At 46.6% G+C, this 24,312-nt stretch overlaps 2 protein-coding genes across 6 annotated transcripts in view; one reads left to right on the top strand and one right to left on the bottom strand.

Moving 5' to 3' along the window:
- ENOSF1 (enolase superfamily member 1) overlaps positions 1–12,344 on the top strand; it is a 38,884-nt gene extending 26,540 nt beyond the window's left edge. For 4 of the 5 annotated variants that reach the window (XM_054537496.2, XM_024235711.3, XM_063716771.1 and 1 more), the window contains 7 exons: positions 307–394; positions 2,935–3,069; positions 7,596–7,637; positions 8,459–8,588; positions 8,886–8,985; positions 10,908–10,989; positions 11,941–12,344. In XM_054537496.2, the coding sequence (XP_054393471.1) occupies positions 307–394; positions 2,935–3,069; positions 7,596–7,637; positions 8,459–8,588; positions 8,886–8,985; positions 10,908–10,989; positions 11,941–12,042 (679 nt within the window). In that variant the 3' untranslated portion in view covers positions 12,043–12,344. 5 annotated transcript variants of the gene reach the window in all.
- A 484-nt stretch (positions 12,345–12,828) lies between these two features.
- TYMS (thymidylate synthetase) lies at positions 12,829–24,256 on the bottom strand. Its single transcript, XM_002828091.4, has 7 exons — positions 23,953–24,256; positions 22,158–22,231; positions 19,613–19,787; positions 17,145–17,246; positions 15,454–15,629; positions 14,867–14,938; positions 12,829–13,448 (listed from the first exon to the last, which is right to left on the bottom strand). The coding sequence occupies exons 1-7, from the start codon at positions 24,155–24,157 to the stop codon at positions 13,311–13,313; spliced, it is 942 nt and encodes a 313-aa protein (XP_002828137.1). The 5' UTR covers positions 24,158–24,256; the 3' UTR covers positions 12,829–13,310.
- Positions 24,257–24,312: the final 56 nt, after the last annotated feature.

Consider the following 24,312-nt stretch of genomic DNA (forward strand, 5'->3'; position numbering starts at 1 on the left):
GTTCTTAATTCCTTTTTGTGGCCCAGCAAAAACAGAGTTAATTGTATTAAAGACCTGACTTCCCTGTCTAGCTCCTTAACTCCAGGTCAGCAGATAATTGAGAGTCATTGCCCTGATACTGAATGAAGAGAGAAAGTTCATAGGTTTATTTCAAGTGATTTATCTGAAGATGAGGAAAGAGCAAGAGGTTACTAGAAAACATGGTCTGTGAATTGTTGACAGAGATGGTCACTTCTGCAGAAACTCCAGGTGCCCTTGCCAAGTCCAGGTACAGGTCTAAACTAGCAAACCAAATGCATTTTCTAGGTTTAAAGTAAAGGTGGGTGCTGATCTCCAGGATGACGTGCGAAGATGCCAAATCATCCGAGACATGATTGGACTGGAGAAGACTTTGGTAAATATCCTCTCACACCACTGAGAAGCAGCAGCCTTTGTCCAGGGCTAAATACAACTCGTTTCAAGATTTAAAACATTGGGAATTTAAAAAGTTAATTGTCAGAGGAAGTACAGTTCTATAGTCTTGCAGTAGGCGAGCTCAAACAAAAATAAGCAAAGGGACTAATAGTTTTACATTTTTTAATTCTGCAGAACTAGTTAAGTAAGTTTGGGGTTAAGGATCCTTTCTTGCTAACACAGATGCGCCTGAGCAAACAGTTTTCCCATTGGGCTCTGGTGTGTCAATCATTTAATCTCCCCTCCTAGCTCCTCAGGTAGGAGGGTGTCAGGGGGCCATTACTGAAGAAATGTTAGAACTTCAGCTGAGATAAATGTAAGGATCAGTCATTTCTGATTTGTATTTTTGTAAACCAGTTCTTATGTGTAAAATATTTTCATAAAAGAAAGTCACAGTAAGATGTTTTTATGAGGCTTCGGAGGCTTTTTTGCATAAGTTAAAATAGAAATTTTGAATTCTTGACCCAGGATCACTATTTATACATGAATTAATGCTGTTTTTTTTTTAACGAGGTCATCTTTATCCAAATAACTTATGATAAAAATTGATTCTGGGCTGGCCAGACGCTGTGGCTCATGCCTGTAATCCTAGCACTTTGGGATGCCTAGGTGAGTGGATTGCCAGAGCTCAGGAGTACGAGATCAGCCTGGGCAACATGGAAAAACCCCATCTGTACCAGAAAATACAAGAAAAAAAATTGATTCTGGGCCGAACACAGTGGCTCATGCCTATAATCCTAACACTTTGGGAGGCTGAAGCGGGTGGATCACTTGAGGCCAGGAGTTTGAGACCAGCCTGGCCTACATAGCAAGACTCCATCTCTAGAAGAAAGAAGAAAAAAAATTAACCGGATGCGGTGGTGCATGTCTGTAATCCCTCCTACTTTGGAAGATGAGGCAATAGGATCACTGAGCTCAGGAGTTGGAGGCTGCAGTGAGCTACAGTAATACCACTGCACTCCAGCATGGGCAACAGAGTGAGATCTAGCCTCTTAAAAAACAAAATTCATTCTGAGCATACTGTCCTCTGGTTTTCATAGTGTCCTGGGAGAGAGCTCTTATCACTTAGCACATTCTATAGAGATGTCCATTTCTCCAAGCACGATAAGATCAGGGATGAGGGGCTGTCCCTTAAGCTGGGCACAGCCAGCACCTAGCTTCGAAGAAGGATGGTGGTACACAGAGAGCCAGGGCCTAGGAGGGAGAGGACTGGACTTGAACTCACCGTTCACTAGACTTACTGTTCTTAAGCAAGTTACTTAATTTCTCTGCATGACAATTTTCTTACTTGTAAAATGGGTTAATATGAACTGCCTCATAGGGTTATTATTATTTTTTTTTGAGATAGGGTCTCACTCAGTCACCCAGGCTAGAGTGTAGCAGCATGATCACAGCTCACTGCAAGCTTGACCTCCCCTGGCTCAGGGGATCCTCCCACCTCAGCCCCCTGAGTAGCTGGGACTACAAGTGAGAGCCACCACACCCAGCTAATTTTTGTATTTTTTGCCGAGACAGGGTTTTGCTGTGTTGCCCAGGCTGGTCTTGAACTCCTGGGCTCAAGAAATCCATGGGCTCGGCCAGGTGCGGTGGCTCACTCCTGTAATCCCAGCACTTTGGGAGGCCGAGGCGGGCGGATCACGATGTCAGGAGATCAAGACCATCCTGGCTAACGTGGTGAAACCCCGTCTCTACTAAAAATACAAAAAAATTAGCCGGGCATGGTGGCGGGCCCCTGTAGTCCCAGCTACTCGGGAAGCTGAGGCAGGAGAATGGCGTGAACCTGGGAGGCAGAGCTTGCAGTGAGCCGAGATCACGCCGCTGCACTCCAGCCTGGGCGACAGAGCGAGACTCTGTCTCAAAAAAAAAAGGAAAAAGAAAAAAAAAGAAAAGAAATCCACGGGCTTCAGCCTCCCAAAGTGTTGAGATTACAAGCATGAGCCACCATGCCTCGCCAGTTATTATAAATATTAAATGAAACAAAATCTATAAAGTGCCTAGTGGAGTAGGTGCGCCATTATGGAAGAGTTTAGGCTATTTATTATTGTGCCAGACACACAGTGGGCAATAGTCAATAAATGACTATTGAACAAACTTAATGTTGATTGTGCATGATTCAGAATGTGACAAAATGGTTTCTATGAACAGAACCAACACTGCAAGACACATATATTTGGGTGGCATCTAGATGGATATTGGACCAGAGCCCAGGGCCAGTGAGCACTTCTCATGGCTCAGCCCAGGGCACTGCTGGACATCCCAGCGGCTCCTCCTAAAGACTGTACCTGGAGCCAGAGTCCCCGTCTCAGCGGCTGCTCTCTGGCTCTTTTTGTTAGGGCCGTGTGCTGGGCCTCAGCAGAGGTGTTAGGGGGTCTCACTCAGCTGTTGGTGGCACTGAGTGACAGCATTTCCTCCCTGGGAGCCACAGCCCTGCCACGAGGTTGGCTCAGGGCAGAGCTCCCTGTGAAGAGTCTCTTTTTGCAGATGATGGATGCCAACCAGCGCTGGGATGTGCCTGAGGCGGTGGAGTGGATGTCCAAGCTGGCCAAGTTCAAGCCATTGTGGATTGAGGAGCCAACCTCCCCTGATGACATTCTGGGGCACGCCACCATTTCCAAGGTAGGAAAACGGCTGCTGCTGCTGCTGCTGCGGCAGCTTATTTTTTTGTTTAGTTTTCCAGAGTGCTGGGGACAGATCCTAAAATTTCTTCACTTGTTCCGTCTTGCATTTCCTGATGAAGTAGCTGAAATAATTATAATGTGTGATAAATACAGGGGTTACAGACCTGACGTTCCTTTATCTACTTCAGCTTATACTTTGCCCTTATTTCTGTTTTAGATAAAGTAAGCTGCTAAAAATTGAAGGGCTACCATCAATTTGAAGGTTAATAGACATGGTTCCTATGCTTTGTAAATATAGAAATGTGACAGCATTTTTTTTTTTGTTTTTTGGTGTTTTTTTTTGTTTTGTTTTGTTTTGAGATAGAGTCTTACTCTGTCGCCCAGGCTGGAGTGCAATGGCATGATCTCGGCTCACTGCAACCTCTGCCTCCCGGGTTCAAGCAATTCTTCTGCCTCAGCCTCTTGAGTAGCTGGGACTACAGATGTGCGCCACCATGCCTGGCTACTTTTTTTTTCTTATTTTTTTTTTGGTATTTTTAGTAGAGATGAGGTTTCGCCAGATTGGCCAGGCCTGTCTCGAACTCCTGACCTCAGACCATCTGCCCGCCTTGGCCTCCCAAAGTGCTGGGATTACAGGAGTGAGCCACCGCGCCCCGCCTTGTGTTTTCATCTGATAATTTTTTTTCTCCTACACGCTAACTGGTGTGGCACAGTCATGTGCCACATAACAATGTTTCAGTCAGTGAAAGACTGCGTATATAATGGCACAGTATATATAATCCCATAAGGTTATAATGGAGCTAAAAAACTCATTGCCTAGTGACGTTGTAGAGATTGTAATGTGGTGCAACGCATTACCTTTCCTATGTTTAAGTATGTTTAGGTACTGGCCATTGTGTTCCAATTGCCTGCAGCGTTCAGTACAGTAGCATGCTGGACAGGTTTGTAGCCTGGGAGCAGTAAGCCATGCCATATAGCCTAGGGTGTGTAGTAGTCTCTGCCATCTAGGGTCATGGAAGTACACTCTATGATGTTCACACAATGACGAAACCGCCCAACGGCACATTTCTCAGAGGGTAACCTTGTCATTCAGTGACACGACTGTACATTCATGTGGCTTATAGCCACATCCTGCCTGCCTAGGAACATTTTTTCCTGAGGTGACTTTGCATAGCTATACACTCCCCATTCTGTGTTGATCTTACACCTTTAACTCTGATGGAGCAGTCTTGGTTCCAGTTCTAGGAGGGACACCTTGATGCATCCCACATAAATTCATGGGTCGTACTGGAGGTGCGGAGTCGGGGGCTCAGGGACCAGTTCTCTGTTTCTCTCAGCAAATCAGCACATGATCTACGTTATGTGGGATGCTCTGCCAAAGCCTGGGTTTCAGAAATACTCTCCCCTTCCACGTTGCAGCCTCACTGGAGAGAAAAGCTGAGATACGTGAAACAAAGACTGGAGGATACTGGGCCAGGGCACTGAATGCCGAGCACAGTAGAAAAGTTCATTGAGGAGAACGTTGGGTGTGGGCTGGGACGAGGGGGATGGCCAGAGCCGACTCCATAAGGAAAGCTAAGCCTCAGGTGAGGGAAGGGTGAGCAGGACCTGCAGAGCAACCACAGCCTCCGTTATTTAAACAGAGCCCAAATTTTCCGAGGAATCATTCACAATAGGAATCTCAGGTGAGGAGCCCCTGGGAAACAAGACTTTTCACCTTGGGTCCCACTTGCTTTTTCCTCGTTCGGGCTCTTTCAGGTTGGCTGTGCCCTGCTGAATGCCAGCTGGCCTAGCACCAACCTGATCTCTGCCCACCTGAGCATCTCCCAGGAAGCTCCTCTGGGCTTTAACCCTCCCAGGTTTTGTTTACATGAGGGAGGCCATCCCCTTAGGAGTGTCTGAGGAAGGAGCAGCTGCAGAGCCTGCAGGTCCAGGCTGGGGCAGTGGAGATGCCCCAGGGAGCGCAGGGCACACGCCAGGGAGCTGTCAGACAGGCTGCCACGTGGGGCTGGATCATGGAGTCTGTCCACTCAGAGGATGCAGCCAGTCAGAGTGAGCCACTGCAGCTTCTCCGATGAAAGAACGGCATAGCGGCCAGGCGTGGTGGCTCACACCTGTAACCCCAGCGCTTTGGGAGGCCAAGGTGGGTGGATCACCTGAGGTCAGGAGTTCAAGACCAGCCTGGCCAACATGGTGAAACCCCGTCTCTACTAAAAATACAAAAATTAGCTGGTCTTGATCTCCTGACCTCGTGATCCACCCACCTATAGTCCCAGCTACTTGGAGAGGCTGAGGCAGGAGAATGGCGTGAACCCAGGAGGCGGAGCTTGCAGTGAACCAAGATCACACCACCGCACTCCAGCCTGGGTGACAGAGCGAGACTCCATCTCAAAAAAAAAAAAAAAATTAGCAGGACGCGGTGGTGTGTGTGTGTAATCCCAGCTACTCAGGAGGCTGAGGCAGGAGAATGGCTTGAGCCTGGGAAGTGGAGGTTACAGTGAGCCAAGATTGTGCCATTGCACTCCAGCCTGGGTGACAGAGCAATGCTCCGTCTCAAAAAAAAAAAAGAACAGCATAGTGGCAGCTGAAGCGCAGTAATGTGACTGGTGGCTACATGTAGGGTCCATTGAGACAGAGAGTGTGTAGGAGGTGAGGAATGGGCAGGGAGAAACCCAGGCAGGGATGGGAGTGAGGAGGCTTTTCCAGGAATCTGGGAGAGATAAAGGGAGAGGGCGGCTTGAATAGAGCAGATTCAGGAAATATTGAAAAGGAAGAAAAACATTTGGCCCCAAGTCTGCCATATATGCTTAAAATGGTAGAACAAATAAGTCAAATGGCCTTTCCTCCTCCCCCTTCCTCCGTTTCTCCCTTTCTCTTCTCTTTTGAGATAAATAACCAAGAGTACTTAAATTAGAAATTTTAAGAAGCATAAAATGTTGGCTTGAAAAGGTGCCTTAGAGACCATCTGCTCAAACTAAGACCTTCTGCAGATGAGGAGGCTGAGGCTTTGGGTGGCACAGGCAGGGCTAGCCCAAGGCCACACATCCCGTGAGATGCAAGGCCAGCACTGGAATCAGGGATACTTGGCTGCTGAGTGAAGGGATTTTTCTGCTGAGAAGTTGGCTTAGTCTGATTATTCAGATGCCTCCTCTGGCTCTGGAATCAGTAGAGTTCCAACCCAGGCTCTACCACTTTCTAGCTTTGTGATCCGGGAACAGTTCAAACCCGGCACACCTGTTTTCTCATTTTCTATAAAATGGGGATAACGCTGGCTCCTCTCCCATTGGATTAAGACCAGGAATCATTTAAGTCAGTGTTTTGCACAGCACCTGACAGGTACTCAGAGCTCCAAAAATGTTAGCTATTAGTGTGATTGCTATTATCCTAAACAAAGGGAAGGGAAACCACGGAGAAACCAAGGATGCCTGTGCAGAGTAGCTGTGGAGTTGCAGTCACACGTAGAGGATGGATGGGAGCGCCCAGAGGCCAGGTGGCAGGTGAGTGAGGTAGCGTTCAGGGGCCAGGTGAGAGGACAGAGAGCAGCAGGGCTGTGTTCAGGTGCAGAATCCAGTACCTCACCAGGTGAGGATTCTACCAGGTGAGCAATGGTCTCAGCCTAACCTGCAGATTGAGGTCTAAGTCCACCCACTGAGATGGAAGGAAGAGGATTTTTTTTTTTTTTTTTTTTAGTTTTTTTTTTCAAGGATTTTTCCTGCCTTAAGGAAGAGGATTTTGGAATCAACAAAGACATAAGGCCAGGTGCAGTGGCTCACAACTGTAATCCCAACACTTTGGGAGGCCGAGGTGGGAGGATCATCTGAGGTCAGGAGTTTGAGACCAGCCTGGCCAACATGGCAAAACCCCGACTCTATTAAAAATACAAAAATTAGCCAGCATGGTGGCGTGCACCTCTAATCCCAGCTACTCGGGAGGCTGAGGCACGAGAATCGCTTCAGCCTGGGGGGTGGAGGTTGCGGTGAGCCAAGATCACGCCACTGCACTCCAGCTTGGGTGACAGAGCAAGACTCGGTCTCAAAAAAAAAAAAAAAAAAAGATATGAGAGGGTTCTAGAAGGAGGTTTCTCAGGGAGGCAAGAAGAAGGGAATTGACAGAGTGATGACCCACAGGAAGGAGTCGGCCAAAGGTTGGACCCTGTGAGTCCACAATGAGCCACTCTGAATGGCCCTGTCCTTATGCCACTGCGCAGGCTGGAGAGGGAGGTGCTGTCCACGTTGGGAGGAACGCAGCTGGAGCATGGGCCAGGACACCGCAGAAGGAGATCTGCAGAGCCCTGGTCAGGAACGGGGCTGGTGGCGGCAGCTCAGCAGTGCTCACCTTCTCCTCTGCAGATACACAGAGCCCTCCCGCACGCATGTGTTCCCCTGGACATCCTTTGCCAGTCTTGAGTTTTCACATGGCTTAACAGCAGGGCTGTCTCCTCCTTCAGCTATAAATGTTTTTAAACATTAGGAGTTGCAGTTCAAAACTTAGGAAAATAACACCAGGCTGCTTTCTATTTTATAGGCACTGGTCCCATTAGGAATTGGCATTGCCACAGGAGAACAGGTGAGTGACGCCCCCAACAGGTGGGTGACATCCCCTTGGGGTCGGTACACGCTGACCAGTGACCGAGGACACAGTTGTGTGTTAGGCTCCATCACCTGCTGTATTTTGAGTTGGGAGATTTTCATCATCTTAGAAACTGGGTCATTTTATCAGAGTCTAGAGTCAAATATAGAAGAAGTTTGTGGCTATTTCTCCAATTTATATGACTAAGGTCAGTTATCTTTTTCAAAGTGTCTAATTGAAATTGAAAAGGCAGCAATTTAAAGTTGCTATTGCAAGGGCAGAAAATGGTCTTAAGAAAACCAGCTTTCAAATTGAATAAACATGACTGCGTTCATTTTTTGAGCTTATAAATGAAGCCCGAGTGCCTGCCAAAACCTGCTGCAGTCAGCCCACGAGCAGAGCAGCGTGAGGAGCTGATTCTCAGTTTTCCCGGCAAAAGGAGCAATACTGCTCTACCGTGGTTCCGTGCTGTCATCTGTGCCACCTGCTTATCACTGTCACCGTATTTCATCCTGATGCTTTATCTCCCACTTATCAGTCGCTGTGACAGTCATTCCCTCATGAACGGCGAGCCAGTGTGATTTTGACCTGACTCACTGTTGCATTAGCAGATTTGTAAAGAAGTGAGCACAAGGTCCCTGCCCATGCTATAAAAGCTTGCTTCATGCCCAGCGAGAACAAAGAAGAAATACAGTCTGGGCTTCCTGACAGCCACTGATGAATAATGATTGGCATAGAGTGGCTGCGTTGCCAGGTTTAGAGATCCTGAAGGCCAAGGCTGACTCTTCTGTTGGTGTCATTTTCAATTCTATTTCCAGTGCCACAATAGAGTGATATTTAAGCAACTCCTACAGGCGAAGGCCCTGCAGTTCCTCCAGATTGACAGTTGCAGACTGGGCAGTGTCAATGAGAACCTCTCAGTATTGCTGATGGCCAAAAAGTTTGAAAGTAAGGGTGCTGCAGCGGCTGCAGACCAGACCTTCATTTCCCCACTAATCAGACACCTCCCTTGATGGTTTGCAATTCACATGCATGGGAGTCTGTAATTTGCCATTTCGATTTTTTTCTAACTCTCATTTAGCTTCAATCCGGGAATTTTTGATGATTTTCATCTTGGAATTTCATTCCTAAATATTAACAAATGATTTAATCACCTGTGGGCAAAAAGAAAAACCAGAAAGTTCCCTTTCACCCCTTCCTCTCCCTGCCCTACTCTTGGTATTGAATGAAACAATTTCCTTTTAGTTCCTGTTTGCCCCCATGCTGGTGGAGTTGGCCTCTGTGAACTGGTGCAGCACCTGATTATATTTGACTACATATCAGTCTCTGCAAGCCTTGAAAACAGGTCAGTAATGTGGCATTAATACTTTCTGTTTCAGTAGGGTCCTTCAATCCAGGCCAGAGCTTGTACATTCTGCCTTCATGAGCAGAACACACTAAGACCTTGTCCGCTGGCATGTCCTATAACTCTCAGGCGGAGCTGGTTTTGCTTCCACTTCTCCACACGGGGCAGTAACAGCAGAGACCCACCAATGAACAGTCATTTTGCCTCCTAAGATAGGGTCTGGTAGCTGACTCACTTTATTTTTTAAGTACATTGAAGGTGAGGCTTGCAGCCACACTACTCCCTTAACCAGCTCCTGTTTTCATCACGTGTATTCTGTACTTCTGTCCCATCTCCTCTTCCCAGTACTGGAGTCTTCCATGGTCTAGACACACATTTATTTCATCTTATTTCTCAGAACGCCCCAGGTGGGCTTTTAAATTAGGACAGTCTCCTTCCAGTCATCTGCACACATAGGGTTTTGCTTATTACACTTTTCTTGTCCCCTGGAATTAAATGTCTCACAGAAAGATCACTGCAAGTATACAGCAAAGGCACAAAAGCATTCACTGGGAAAGGGAAACACCAAATTCAGGACTGTGAGTGATAAATGGGACCCTTGAGGGTACATAGGAGGCTTCAGTAATAATGGTAACTGTTTTTCTCTTCAGGGGGATAGTGAGTAGACAGGTGCTGTCTTTTAATATAGCCGAACTATTTTATACTGTATTAGTCTATTCTTGCACTGCTATAAAGAAATACCTGAGACTGGGTAATTTACAAAGAAAAGAGGTTTAATTGGCTTACAGTTCTGCAGGCTGCACGGGAAGCATAGCGGCTTCTGCTGAGCTTCTGGAAACTTACAATCATGGTGGAAGGCGAAGGGGGAACAAGCATTTCTCATGGCCAAGAGCAGGAGGAAGAGACAGTGAGTGGGGAAGGTGCTACACAGTTTTAAACAACAGATCTTGTGATAACTATCTCGAGAATAGCACCAAGGAAAGGGTGCCAAACCATTCATGAAGGACCACTTCCCATGATCCAATCACCTCCCAGCAGGCCTCGCCGCCAACACTGGGGATTACAGTTCAACATGAGATTTGGGCAGGGACACAAATCCAAACCATATCAGCCTGCCTGTCACAGCTGTTCAATAACAGGTGATGAAGTCAGGCAGCAGAGCTGTCACTTGCCCCAAGCCTCAGAACTACAAAGTGGCTGACGTAGAACCTGAACACAGATTGACCTGATTCTAAATCCTCTGCTCTTCATCTAAATCATTTGTATAGCTGAAAGGAACCTCATTTGGCGATTTTATTTTTTGGGTGGGGAGTATGGAATGTATTTTATTGTTCTGCATCTGGGTTTGGTTCCTTAGATGTCTCGGTTCTTGGATGGAGGTGGGTGTTTCCCACCTCCCTCAGTTGTGGTCCCATGGACCTGTTCGGGTTGTTTTCCAGGTGCAAAGTGCACTGAGAAAGCCTCACAGTGCTAATGCTTCCTAGATGCCCCGCTGAGGCAGTGATAAAATGGCCCTCCCAGCCCTACCTGCCAAAAAACCCCCAAGCTCCTGGCAGCTGCTGCAGCCATATGAAAAAATACAAACGCTTCTTGAAAAATAGATCACAAAATGTGGTGATTTTAATCTATTCATCTAACTTTTGACCAGAGGAACCCAAATAATTCCAGATATTTAGAGTCTGAATTGATGCCTTTTAAAGGGCATCACAAAACCTCTAGAGGGACTTCGTGTGTTCATATCATCAAAGTCCCCACCTCACATTGCCATATTTTAGAAGAAAAGGACCTGAGGCACAGAGGTTTAGAGACTTGCCTAGAAACTCATGGTAACACAGCTAAGCCTTGGCCAACACTGTCATTTGAGTGGTACTCCTTCTGCTTTAAGTTAGCACCACGTGAATAATCTGATTCCCTCCTCCTAGGATGTGTGAGTATGTTGACCACCTGCACGAGCATTTCAAGTATCCCGTGATGATCCAGCGGGCTTCCTACATGCCTCCCAAGGTAAGCTGTGGCCAAGGTGATTTGTGTCCCTGCCCGTAAATGCTGTGGCCCCTGTAGAAGAGATGCTGCCAGCCACTACCATGCCTGTCTCGTGAACTAGACCATAGAGCACCAAGCTTTGACTCCTGTTTATTTGCAATATCCAGAAACAAATGGTTCTTCAGTTTGTCTGTATCAAAATCCTCAGGCCTGAGGGCCAGGGCTTGGAGGTTAAATTGCCTCTGACAAGGCTTCTGTAACACTAGCCTTTCCTCACTAGTGGAGATCTTAACATTTGCACTCCTTGTGCAAAAAAACCTGGCACCATCTAGCAAGTTAGTGACCTAAAAAGTTTGGACTACAATTGTGTGGCTGGGGCCATTTATTCTGATCATGTTCAAGAGATCATGGCTCATTTTCACCAACAGAGATCAAACTATTATCAAAGAGTTTGATGAGTTAACTAACTCTGGCAAGTAGCCAGTAAAATGTGTTCCTCTGCCCTATTATTTCCAACAATCTCCAAACTTATTTTAAAAATATTAATTCAGGGCTGGGCATGGTGGCTTACGCCTGTAATCCCAACACTTTGGGAGGCTGAGGCAGGTGGATCATTTGAGGTCAGGTGTTTGAGACCAGCCTGGCCAACATGGTGAAACCCTGTCTCTACAAAAAATATAAAAAATTAGCCAGGCACGGTGGCAGGTGCCTGTGATCCCAGCTACATGGGAGACTGAGGCAGGAGAATCACTTGAACCTGGGAGGTGGAGGTTGCAGTGAGCCACGATTGCGCCACTGCACTGCAGCCTGGGTAACGGACAGTGACTCCATGTCAAAAAAAAAAAAAAAAAAAAATTAATTAATTGCCTCTGGCTTAGACGTAAAAGCATTTCTTGGAGCAGCATAAATGCATAAAATCTGTTTTTGTTCCAGGTGGTTGTTAACAGGACTCATTTTTTTGGTCTTTGATAGGATCCCGGCTACTCAACAGAAATGAAGGAGGAATCTGTAAAGAAACACCAGTATCCAGATGGTGAAGTTTGGAAGAAACTCCTTGCTGCTCAAGAAAATTAAGTGCTCAGCCCCAACATCTTTTTTCTTTGTGAAGTGAAAAGGCTTAAAATTTCTTGGAAATAGTTTTACAAAAATGGATTTAAAAAAATCCTGTGGATCAAGATTAGTTCAGCTAAAAGTCATACCACCCTCAGGAATCAGCTAAGTAATTATTACTTGATTCTTTTAGCAAATCAATACACATTATCCTACTTAATCCTTAAATAAGTTTAGATTTAACTAACCCAAAGTCCAGGAGGATGTTCTTACAAAATATCTATCAAGGGCTGGCACCTAGACATTAAACTGTACTTTGAAAATAAGCAACATGTTACATAACTTGTTGAATAATTCCTTGTTCTATTTAACACTTGTCATAAATTAGCAGAATAAAAATAGTCTCGTGCAACACCAGGGGGTATCTGGTATGCAACGAAGGGAAAAAGATTTCACTGATTAACCCCAAAGTGGTTTTGCATCTTTTTCTTGCTTAATGTAAGCATATTATTAGAGAAGTCACACCATGCTGAAGCTAACGAGGGCAAAATGGTAGTCCATAGATTATTTTAAAATAACCCTTCAAGGTTATAAGTTTAAAAAAAAAAAACAAAACTCTATCCTAAATGGTCATTATATTTTGAGGATAAGATGCAGTTAAAATGAGAAAAATAGGGTATTCACTATTTCTAAAATATACTCTTTTAAGTAGCATCCAAACCAGAATACAGCACATGTTTACTTTAAATCTATTTTAGGAAGGAACTGAGCAGACAAGTGGCAGTACAGAATGAACAAAGCGTGGACAAATGCAGAACACTTCTTTATTATAGCAACATATAAAACTATAACCACACTCTACATCATGATTGATGGTGTTACTCAGCTCCCTCAGATTTGAGGGAATAGCTTGTGAAATTCTTAAAATATTCTAAAAATATTCCAAAAATAAATAGGTTGTGAAATTCACCAACCTTCTTTATAAGGACGTGGGATTGAAATGCACATACATGTTTTTGCTAAGAGCACATACATTTCCTTCTCCTCACTTTGTTCATAATCTCAGCGTTGTCAGATACCCTCAGTGAGTTAACTCAAAGCCTTTTATTATGGAAAGAACTGGCACAGTTATATTTGCCAGTGGCAACATCCTTAAAAATTAATAACTGATAGGGCACAGACAGATTTTTGACCTAGTTCCTTTTTCTTTTAGAGCAAAAAGAACTTTTACCTCGGCATCCAGCCCAACCCCTAAAGACTGACAATATCCTTCGAGCTCCTTTGAAAGCACCCTAAACAGCCATTTCCATTTTAATAGTTGGATGTGGATTGTACCCTTCAATCTGAAAGTCTTCAGCTTTGAAGTCATCAATTTTCTCAACTTTTCGAAGAATCTTGAGCTTTGGGAAAGGTCTGGGTTCTCGCTGAAGCTAAAAACAAAATAAGACCATTATTTTGCCATAATTGTACAACCTGTTGTAATTGCTCCTCACGTCCATGAAACAAGTACACAGGATGTGATCAACAAAGTTTTATTTTACAGGAGTATGATCCTGTCGATACCTTGCCGTAGGTTATGTAACATGATTGGAGCGCAACGAGCTGCTTTCTTGCACAGATCAAGAGTGAAGGGTATTTTGTGACATTACACAGTGTCAGGAGCCTGGTGCCTCATCAGGTGTAAGTTCTTATAATCACTCTTGGCAAATTTATTAAAGATAGGAACACAGTCAATCTGTAACTCATGGTAGCTCTACGTTTACTTGAATTCCACAATCCCTAAGCCATCTATCCCTGGCAGGAAGAAGGAAAGATGACATGCATGGACAGTGAACAGAAAGAGATGAAAGCCAGGATTCCTGGGATGAACAGACAGTGGCAATTAGGATGTGAAGACAGGTCACAACCTATTACTATGTCTAAAAACGACTGGAGCACAGAGCCAGAGAGAATAAGCCTGAAGTCACCTCCACTCAGGAGCAGCCAAACTCCCTCAAAGGAGTAACTTTTAAAACCTGGATCTAACCTGGAAGGGGCTAAAAAGTTTCCGATTCTGAGTTTTTTTCCTTAAGGCTCATGAAGCAGATGAACTTACATTTTTATTGCCATTTCAAATCAATTGTTGGCTGCTATAACTTAGGGATTTCAACAGACTTTTGAAGTTTGGACCTAAATATTGTACTTAATGTAAAATTAACAAAAAATATTTATGGCCAGGGCGGTGGCTTATGCCTGTAATTCCAGAACTTTCGGAGGCTGAGGCAGGCGGATCACCTGAAGTCAGGAGTTTGAGACCAGCCTGGCCAACATGACGAAATCCCATCTCTACTAATAATACAAAAATTAGCTGGGTGTGGTGGCATGTGCCTGTAATCCCAGCTACCTGGGAGGCTGAGGCAGAAGAATTGCTTGAACCCGGGAGGCGGAGGTTGCAGTGAGCTGAGATCGTACCACTGCACACTCCAGCCTGGCCAACAGAGAAAGACTCCGTCTCAAAAAAAAAAAAAAAAAAAAAAAAAGGAAAAACATTTGCACTTCAGTTGTCCTTCAAGTTAAAATGAGTTAAAATGCCCCCTTTTGGACAATCCCCTGGCTTGAATGCGGCTCTTCCCTCTCTGGTACTGGTGCTTGGTACCTCACAGCACCTGACATGTTAAGTGCCCATGGTTGCTGAGGCAGATGCCTGCCTTGTCCTGCCCACCTAACCACCACTTCTCCCTAAACCGAAGCCCCACATTCGGAGCAGTCATCTTCATCTTGGACACAGCATTGAGCACATGCCTGTTCCACAATCAACTTTTTATCAAGAGAAGGTACCAAACCCAAAAGTAGAACATCTAATTCTTACCTGAATTTTCAGTGGCTCAATGTGATTCAGGTAAATATGTGCATCTCCCAAAGTGTGTATAAAGTCACCTGGCTATAAACCCGGGGGAGAAAGCACAACAGTATGTTAGTTTCAATTCCTTTAAAACATCATTTAAAAACATTAGAATATGCAGACACCGCAAGGCTTTTTTAAAAAAAATAATTTAGTGTAGCTTTTCCATTTTTTTGTAGTGACAGCATCTTGTTATGTTCCCCAGGCTGGTATTGAACTCCAGACCTCAAGCAATTGCTCCTGCCTCAGTCTCCCAAAGTGCTGGGATTACAGGCATGAGCCACCATACCCAACCTCAGCATAGCTTTTGAGAAAATCCATAGAAGCTGTATCACAAACAACCTGTATAGATCTGTTAGTGCATATACCACAGGGCCAGAAAACCTTCCAGAAAAGGAAGGTTTCAAAGTAAAAGCCGGTTCATGTCTTACTTACACATATCAAATTTGAAAGCTAATCAGAGACTAAACTCTCTGCAATTTGTTTTCCCATATTAAAGAAGTGAAGAGCTCAGTGTGTTAGGCTGGCAAGTCACCCTTCCCGAGACAGCCCACCTTCAGGCCCGTGATGTGCGCAATCATGTACGTGAGCAGGGCGTAGCTGGCGATGTTGAAAGGCACACCTAGGCCCATGTCTCCCGATCTCTGGTACAGCTGGCAGGACAGCTCACTGTTCACCACATAGAACTGGCAGAGGGCATGGCATGGAGGCAGCGCCATCAGAGGAAGATCTGAGGAACCAGCAGAGGAAGATAAGGAGGGGTGGTGGTTTGAAAGACCACAGCTAAAGGCAAAGTAAAACAGGAGAGAAACAGAAGCCAACTCATATGGTGGAGACCAGGAGAGAGAGCCACTAGGCTGCAGTGATGTCCATAACCCACAGCCCCTGCAGCGATGGCATGGAGCTGAGGGAGACTATCCATCGGTGCAAGGTTTCTGCAGATGTCCATTTACAGCTGAAGCAATGCTCTTCCATCAGAGCTGAAGAGATCTGGGCTACCTTCGTGGCACCAAATTACAAATACAGCAGGAATAATTCTGTTTGCCACAGGAAACTGGTGCTTCTGGTACACCCTCCTATATTAAAAGTCTCTATTACATGGCCAGGCACAGTGGCTCATGCCTGAAATCCCAACACTGGGACGCCAGGGTGGGCAGATCACTTGAGGCCAACTTGAGTTCGAGACTAGCCTGGCCAACATAGTGAAACCCCGTCTCTACTAAAAATACAAAAATTCGCGCGCCTGTGGTCCCAGCTTGGGGGCTGAGAAATGGGAACTCACTTGAACCTGGGAGGTGGAGGTTGCCGTGAGCGGAGATCACACCACTACACTCCAGCCTGGGCAACAGAGTGAGACTCAAAAAAAAAAAAATAAGTCTCTATTACAGATGTAAATATTTCACTCTAAGTACTTATGATATCCTGATAGAGTTTTGTTGTTGTTGTTGTTGTTGTTTTTAAATATTCAGGGTCTCACTCTGTTGCCCAGGCTGGAGTGCAATGGCGTGATCATGACTCACTACAGCCTCAAATTCCTGGGTTCAACTGATCCTCTCGCCTTGGCCTCTGGAGTTGTTGGAATTACAGGTGTGAGCCACCACACCTGGCTCTACACCCTGGTAGAGTTGAATTTTACAATATAATTGTTAAAAATGCTAGTGAGGTGGCAGCGAGCTGGAACTTCATCTGCTTCCATTTAAAATGTTAACATCTTACATGTAGTTTCTAGGCAATTTAAAGCCCTTTTCGGAGTAAGAATGAGTATAAATACGCAAATTAAGATCATCTGGTTGGGAGGCTGAGGCAGGCAGATCATCTGAGGTCAGGAGTTCAAGACCAGCCTGACCAACATGGTGAAACCCCGTCTCTACTAAAAATACAAAATTAGCCGGGCATGGTGGCACATGCCTGTAAATCCCAGCTACTTGGGAGGCTGAGGCAGGAGAATCACTTGAACCCAGGAGGCAGAGGTTACAGTGAGCCAAGATCGCGCTGTTGCATCCCAGCCTGGGCGACAGAGCAAAACTCTGTCTCAAAAAAAAAAAAAAAAAATCCTCTGGGCCCAACCTCATGATCTGAAGGTGAAAGTGCAGCAAAATGTGACTTGCCCAAGGTCACACAATCAACCATGTGGCTGGGGGAAGTTCCCAGGGTCCTGCCTCCCTCAGGTGCCTTTGCACAAAACCACATTGCTTCCCTCTAAGAGTATGGTTAGTATAAATGAAGACAATGGGGTTCTTTTGACCTCTTGGATTCCAAGCGCACATGATGATTCTTCTGTCGTCAGGGTTCGTTTTGATGGTGTCAATCACTCTTTGCAGTTGGTCAACTCCCTGTCCTGAATAATCTGTAGAATTGTCAAAAAGAGGACAGGTACATACATTAATCACACATGTTATAAGATGGCCTTAGAGGTCATCTATTACAGCCTCTTACCCAGGGTCCCCCCTTGACCCATGGCTACAAGATATCTGGTGCATTCCGCAAAGTTTGCAGATCTCGGTGGGTTGAGTTCAAGGCCCTGTCTGACTCCTGGCTGTGTCCTCTGGAGCCCTAACAAAGTCTTTTTCCTCTTCTACACAGTCCTTTGAATATTTGGTCTGTCATGGAGTCACCTCCTCCTGTTCCCCCCATAGCTAACCCTTTCCAGTCTCAACAATCTTAATTTCTTCCAGTGCTCCTCACAAACTGAGGCTCTAAACCTATCAGCAATTCTTGTCACAATTTCACTGACAAAATCTAGTTTATCCTTGTCTCACTGAAAGTATTGTATCTTATGTAGAATATAGTATTCCATATACTTTCCAACTAACAGAGGACCATGGATTCCTTTCTATCACCTCAGCAGCATGTTTCCGACACTTCCACCTAAAATTACTTTAGAGCTTAGCAGCTCAACACACGACTGACTTGGAAACATCAGGAAACCTCTATAATGATTACACCACCTTGTACTTTGCTCCCATTTCTGGTCTCTGGATTTTAATCCCTTTCCTTCCTTCTGAGATGGAACTGGAAGCTGAGAAGTGATTTGTTAACTGAAGTGCAGAGCTTCATAATCTCCTTTGGTTAAATTTCTACCTATTAGTGTCAGACTATATTCTGGTTCAGTAGTTCTCAAAATTTTGGGAGGAAAGTCCTCTCATGGTCACAGTTCCGAAAAAGGTAACATCAAAGATTTTTAAAAGATGAACCTTGGTGTAGTGTAGTTCTGTAACTTGATTGTAGTGGTTACAAGAGTCTACACGTGCTAAAATTGCAAATACACACATACACAAGTGCACGTAAAACTAGCAAAATCTGACAACTCTGAGGAATGCACCAATGTGAATGTATACAGGATGTTACCCAAGATATTATCACTGGGGGAAACTGGGTAGAGAGTCCAGGGAAACTTTCTGTGCATTAAAAAAAAAAAAAATATATATTTCCTGTGAATCTGTAAAACAAAATTAAAAACAAAAAGGGACAAACTTTCCTACTAAAATCCAACAGCTAAGCATTCATACCACTGTAAACTAAGACCATAATTTTATTAGGCCTTTTAAGTGACAAGAAATTATTGAATACTAGGCAGGATTTAAAGCATCATTAAGCCAGGGGACTGGCCTCACATCCTAAGGACACCCTACAACTGAGGTGCAGGCAACGACCTGCAGAACACTTACCTGCACAAGTAACTTGGCCCACGCAGCAACTTTTTTCATTGTGATAAAGTACACGTGACATTAAACTTACCATTTTTGTGTGCAATTCAGAAGCAATTAAGCACATTCCTGATGTTGGGCAACCATCACCATCACCCATCTCCCGAACTTTTTTGTCATCCCTAACAAAACTTTTGTCATCCCTAACAAAACCTCTGTGCCCATTAAACATAAACTCCCCATTCCTCTCTGTTCCCCAGTCCCTGGAAACTAGCATTCCACTTTCTGCCTTTAAGAACTTGCCTATTCTAGGTCCACACAGCATTTTTAAACTTCCTGAAGTTGCTAACATTTAACAGATCTCATGATTGCACATAAAATGTAGATTTTAGGCTTTTATTGAAGAATTCTGACATCCCCAGGCCCAAATTCCTCCAGGTGGCTGGAGGTGAAATGTGACTGTCTCCTTAGATGAGACACCTGCTCTCCAGGTTGCTGGTCTCTGCTCAGCTAGTAAATTGCACACACAAACCCCACATTCCAAGGTGGCATCTGCTTTTCCTAGGGACAGGTGGGAGGGGCTGGGCTCTGTGACATCCAGCAAGAGGTAACACCAACAGTGACAGGAAAGTGGAGGTCCAGGAGTGAGATGTTTCATTCTTTCTCCACCTCTGCAGAGCTGGAGTGGAGTGTGACCCTGGCACTGCGCTTTACAGCAGCGCCACCTACAGCACGCTGTGGCTCAGCCTCGAAAGGGAGATTAAAGCCACAACAAAGCGCATTTTGTCCCTTGTCCCATTCCCCAACATGAACACCATGCAGCTATCTGCCGATGACACAGGTATGGAAAGTGCCAAGCGCCCAGTAAGTGCCAGTCATCAAGAGTGTGAAACGGCCTTCATGAGGCTTAATTGTGGCTTAACCTGGCACCACCCCTCACAAGGTCAAAGCTATACATGAGCTCCTGTGACACTGACTCATCCCCCGGACCTTATCTAAAACAACGGAGCAAACACGTGCTAGGAAGGGCACTCAGGAAATGGAAGGCATTGTTCTGTCTCCTCACCTGATTCCATATCTCTGTATTCTGCCCCAAAATGCCTCCACTGGAAGCCATAAACTGGGCCCAAGTCCCCTTCTTCTCTGGTGGAGAATCCCAGGCTGTCCAAAAAGTCTCGGGATCCATTGGCATCCCAGATTTTCACTCCCTTGGAAGACAGCTCTTTAGCATTTGTGGATCCCTGGAAGAGATGGGGAGAGCAGAGCAGGCATCCAGGTAAATCCTAAGCCATCTCAGTTGATCCCCCCGAGACACCACCTACAAGGGCCTCTGGCCCCTGCTGACTTGCTGGGAGGTGGGCACTTGACACCACCCATATGGAACCCATCCTTTTTTTTTGTTTTTTGAGAGTTTCGCTCTTGTTGCCCAGGCTGGAGTGCAATGGCGCGATCGTGGTTCACGGCACCCTCCACCTCCCGGGTTCAAGCGATTCCCCTGCCTCAGCCTCCCAAGTACCTGGGATTACAGGCAAGCGCCACCACACCCAGCTAATTTTGTATTTTTAGTAGAGACAGCGTTTCTCCATGTTGGTCAGGCTGGCCTCGAACTCCTGACCTCAGGTGATCCGCCCGCTTCAGCCTCCGAAAGTGCTGGGATTACAGGCGTGAACCACCACACCCAGCTGCCCATCCTATCTTTAAGCAGGCTGGTCCCAGCCCAGATTCCTGAGGGCTTTAGGACAGTCTGATCCCTTCTTTGGAACCACCCTCTCAGATCTTTTCTTCCATTCCCCTCAACTAAGCTTTCTAGACTAAACACCTCCAAGTGCTTTTAAGTATTCCACCGATCTGACAGTTTTATGTTTCTTAATGAAACGTGTTGTCTACATGTAATACCCCCAAATGAATTTAATGCCTACATGCAATCTGTTCAGTGTACTTCTACCTGGCATACAGGATATTCCTAATGATCAGACTAATCAGTATTTTACTGATGCAGGTGCATCAACTCCTGTATTTGATCGAGTCACCAGTGGAGTAACTCCAACTATCAAGGTGAGTCTGACATTCCTGGCAAGGATTCCTTAGAATCCTGAATTGAAGCACTAAGTTGAAACAAGGGGATGCATTTTATTTCTGAGTATCTTGCTTCCTCCCTTTCTACTGTTGAGTTTGTCCCGATTTTCTTAATTTCCAACAAATCATTTCTCAATCTTTTACATATTGCTTCAAAAGTCTCTCCTTTTCATCCATTCAGACCAGGCTCTAGCCAGTTTAAGAATGTTGTCTTCTGAGGTTTCCGATGATATGTTTCAAATCCAAGGCTCATTGTTGGTCAAGATAGGCCAATACAGAACAAAATACCCCAAAAATACAGAGCTAAGGCAGACCTGGGGCTGGATCCAAATTTAAGCCCTTTCTAAAATGGGATAAGAGGGCTTGGGTCTGGCTTGCCCCAAGACCATACAAGCCACACCAAGTGCTCTATAGAAGGGATCCCAGCTTCTAGCATGGCCCAGACCTAAGCCCAGACCTCAGCCACCTTCCAAAAAGCACTGGTCAGAACATCGCTGGTTCTAGACCAGGACACGGAACACAGAGAAGCTTGGGCTGGGCTGCTGCCTGTCTTCACAGCACTCTGGCCCCGGCCTGAGGTACCTACTCAGCCCTCTGGAAGGGGTTCACCTTGTTACTGAAGAGACTCTTCTAGAGTTTATATGAACATGGGAACACAGGTGGTATCTATATTTATTGATCAATATATGTTGACTCCTACTATGTGGCAGGCTGTGTTTGAGGCCCTGGCGATACAACAGTGAACACGAGAAACAAATCCTCTGCCCTTATAAAGCTTATAGCACATTTCACTTATTTATTTACTATCTGCTGTCCCGCTTCTAACAGGGGAAGGGAAAGGCTGACATACCTCAGATGGTGATGTTCATCTATGGAGAAAGACCAAGGAGGTTGGGGGAGAGTCATAGCTTTAAATCAGGAGGTCTAGGAAGGCTTGCCCAAGTGGGGTAGAGACTCAAAGGAAGAAGCCAAGCGTGGGGGAAGAAGGTTCCAGGGAGTGGGGATGTCCCGGTGTGCTCAAAAACTCACAAGAACAGCAGGGCTGGTGCAGAGAGCAGCAGCTAAGGCCAGAGCCAAAAAAGGGACCCCATAAGGACCGTGGCTCTGAGTGAAATGGAGCCACTAAGGGCTTGAGGGTGAGGAATGATATGCTTTGACCTTTGGTGTTGTCTTTTTTTGTTTTTGAGATGGGTTCTCCCTCTGTCGCCCAGGCTGGAGTACAGTGCCACGATCTCAGCTCACTACAACCTCCGCCTCTTGAGCAATTCTCATGCCTCAGCCTCCTGAGTAGCTGGGATTACAGACATGCACCAGCACACCTGGCTAATTTTTTGTTATTAGTAGAGACTGGGGTTTCGCCATGTTGGCCAGGCTGGTCTCAAATTCCTAACCTCAGGTGATCTGACTCGGCCTCCCAAAGTGCTGGGATTATAGGCGTGAGCCATCACACCTGGCGGCTTTGACTTTTGAAAGGATCTCACTGGCTGCTGTGTTGAGAACAGACTACTGACTTCTAATAGCAGCAACTTCTTTACCTTGATAAACCACAGCAACTCCTCCAAAACACCCTTCCAGAACACACGTTTGGTTGTCAGCAGAGGAAATTCATCTGAAAAACAATTTGCCACACGGTTTCAAGATGGGAAGACAGATCATGCCATCCAGCTTTCTTCAGGGAAGAAAACTGCCCTGGGACGTGAGGCCCTGGAGCATCCAGAAAGCCTAGACTCCTGCAAAGTGGGCCAGAGATCAGGGTGGAGTTCCCAGGCTGCAAGTCACATCAGTGACCCAATTCAGGCTGAGACAGCACTTCTGTGCCCCGGTGACCACTGGACACAGGAATTCCATACAGTGAGATGGTGGCGAGGGCAGGGATGACCATGTGGAAAAAGAGGAGCTATCATCCACTGCCCACTAGTGCTAATCCTGTCACAAAGGTGTGAAGACAACACCAAGCATGTGTCCCAGGAACAAAAAGGGAGGCATCAGAAGTGTCGAGCCACAGAGAAACAAAAGTGTAAAAACTTATCTTTAAATGCAGCACTCGTTCATCCCACACTCTCTTGTGGAATAGTTTATATTCAGACAACAGAGAGATTTTTGCAAGCACCTGCTTTTATCAGAATTGCCTACCAAGCATTATTTCCGCCATTTGTAACATATAGGGAAGCTATATGAGAAGTAACTTGCTCAATGTCTAAGCAGAAAGGTGGGTTAAAAATGAGGTCTATGGCTCATCAAAGGCCCCTGGGCTTGGAGCTGCAGAAAAGTGGATCCCTCTCCTCAGACAAAACTCCTCCAAGCTGTCCCACGCGGATCAGCCACAGCGGCTGGTGTGTATTCGTCTCTAGATAGGTCCGTGGGCTGGAGGGCTTTTCCGCTAACTACAGTGAATCTGCTTCAACAAGAATGGGTTTCCCCATTCAAAACCACCTCCACCCGTGTCAAGGCTGCGCTCCATTTATCTGAGAGGTCAAGGTCAGCCCCTGGCTTACACATCTTGGAGTCCCCTCCCCCACGCAGCAGGCGCAGGATACACGGCGACGTACACGCTGTACGGTGTGACGGCGACAGGACGGTGTGACGTTAGGGAAGGCCAACGGCTGCCTAACGTCCCGTGCCCACCTCGCCCCGCCCCACTGTCCCCTGAAAGCCTGGCGCCAATAACCCGCGAGACATTTTTTGCCTGGGGTGCGCCTGTCTGAAAGGAAAGAGGAAAGGACGAGTAAAAACTTATACTCGAACTCCTGAATTTCTCTTTTCAAGGTTTAAGAGGAAAGCTGGTTCGTGGGAATTGGATGGGAGGCCACCAGGAAACCCAAGTTCCCGCGCCAGTTTCAGTTCTCTCCTCTTTCCTCCGCCTTTGCCCCGCCCACATCATTTTCGCTCCAGTTTTTGAAAACGCTGCAAAGCGGAATGGTCAACAGGGGAAAAAGGAGGAGGGGCAAAAGCCGGGACTTTCGGACCAAGGCGCGGTCAAGCCCAGGCAGCTCTCCCTAACTCTCAAGCATGGGGCAAACGCTGCCCGATCACGCCCGCCTTAGAGGCCACGGCATCACTGGGGTGACTGCGAGCCCCGGCCGTGGAGCCGCTGGGACGCGGCTTACCTCCCGGCTGTCGCTCCTGTGTGTGTTACCCTGCGCCAATCACGTCCCTGATGGGACCCTCAGTTTCGGCGTCTGTAAGGCGGGGAGGACGATGCGTCCCCTCCCTGGCAGGATTGAGGTTAGGACTAAACGGGGTCCGCAGCGCCGGGCAGCTCCCGAGCGCTCTCCCCAGCCGCGCCTCCCTCCTTCCCGCCACCGGTCCCGCAGGGGCCCGCGGCGTCACCTCTCAGGCTGTAGCGCGCCTGCATGCCGAATACCGACAGGGTGCCGGTGCCCGTGCGGTCGTCCTTCCTGACGCCGCAGCGGAGGATGTGCTCGATCTGCCCCAGGTACTGCAGCTCCCCGTGCGGCGGACGCGGCTCGACGTCCCGCTCCTGTGCGGAGGGCGGCAAGGGCCGGCGCGGCAGCTCGGAGCCGGCGACGGGCATGGCGCGGCTGGCGGCGGGACAGAGGCAGGCGAAGTGGCGCGGCGAGCGGCGGGACTGAGGAAGACGAAGTGGCGCGGCGGGACAGAGGCAGGCGAAGTAGCGCAGTAGGAGGATCCCTTCCGCGCGCTCTTTTCCCGCCGCTGTCCCGCGCTCCG

The sequence above is a fragment of the Pongo abelii genome, chromosome 17 (assembly GCF_028885655.2).
Source record: "Pongo abelii isolate AG06213 chromosome 17, NHGRI_mPonAbe1-v2.0_pri, whole genome shotgun sequence".
NCBI classification, from domain to species: Eukaryota; Metazoa; Chordata; class Mammalia; order Primates; family Hominidae; genus Pongo; species Pongo abelii.

Bases quoted from the DNA above. Each gene is read 5' to 3' on its own strand.
- TYMS (XM_002828091.4), bottom strand. From the start codon at position 24,157: ATGCCCGTCGCCGGCTCCGAGCTGCCGCGCCGGCCCTTGCCGCCCTCC. The intron at 17,247-19,612 runs GTGAGGAGACAG...ACAATTCTACAG, and splicing joins ATACAGAGATATGGAATCAG to ATTATTCAGGACAGGGAGTT. The intron at 13,449-14,866 runs GTAAGAATTAGA...TTTTGTTTTTAG, and splicing joins TTGAGCCACTGAAAATTCAG to CTTCAGCGAGAACCCAGACC.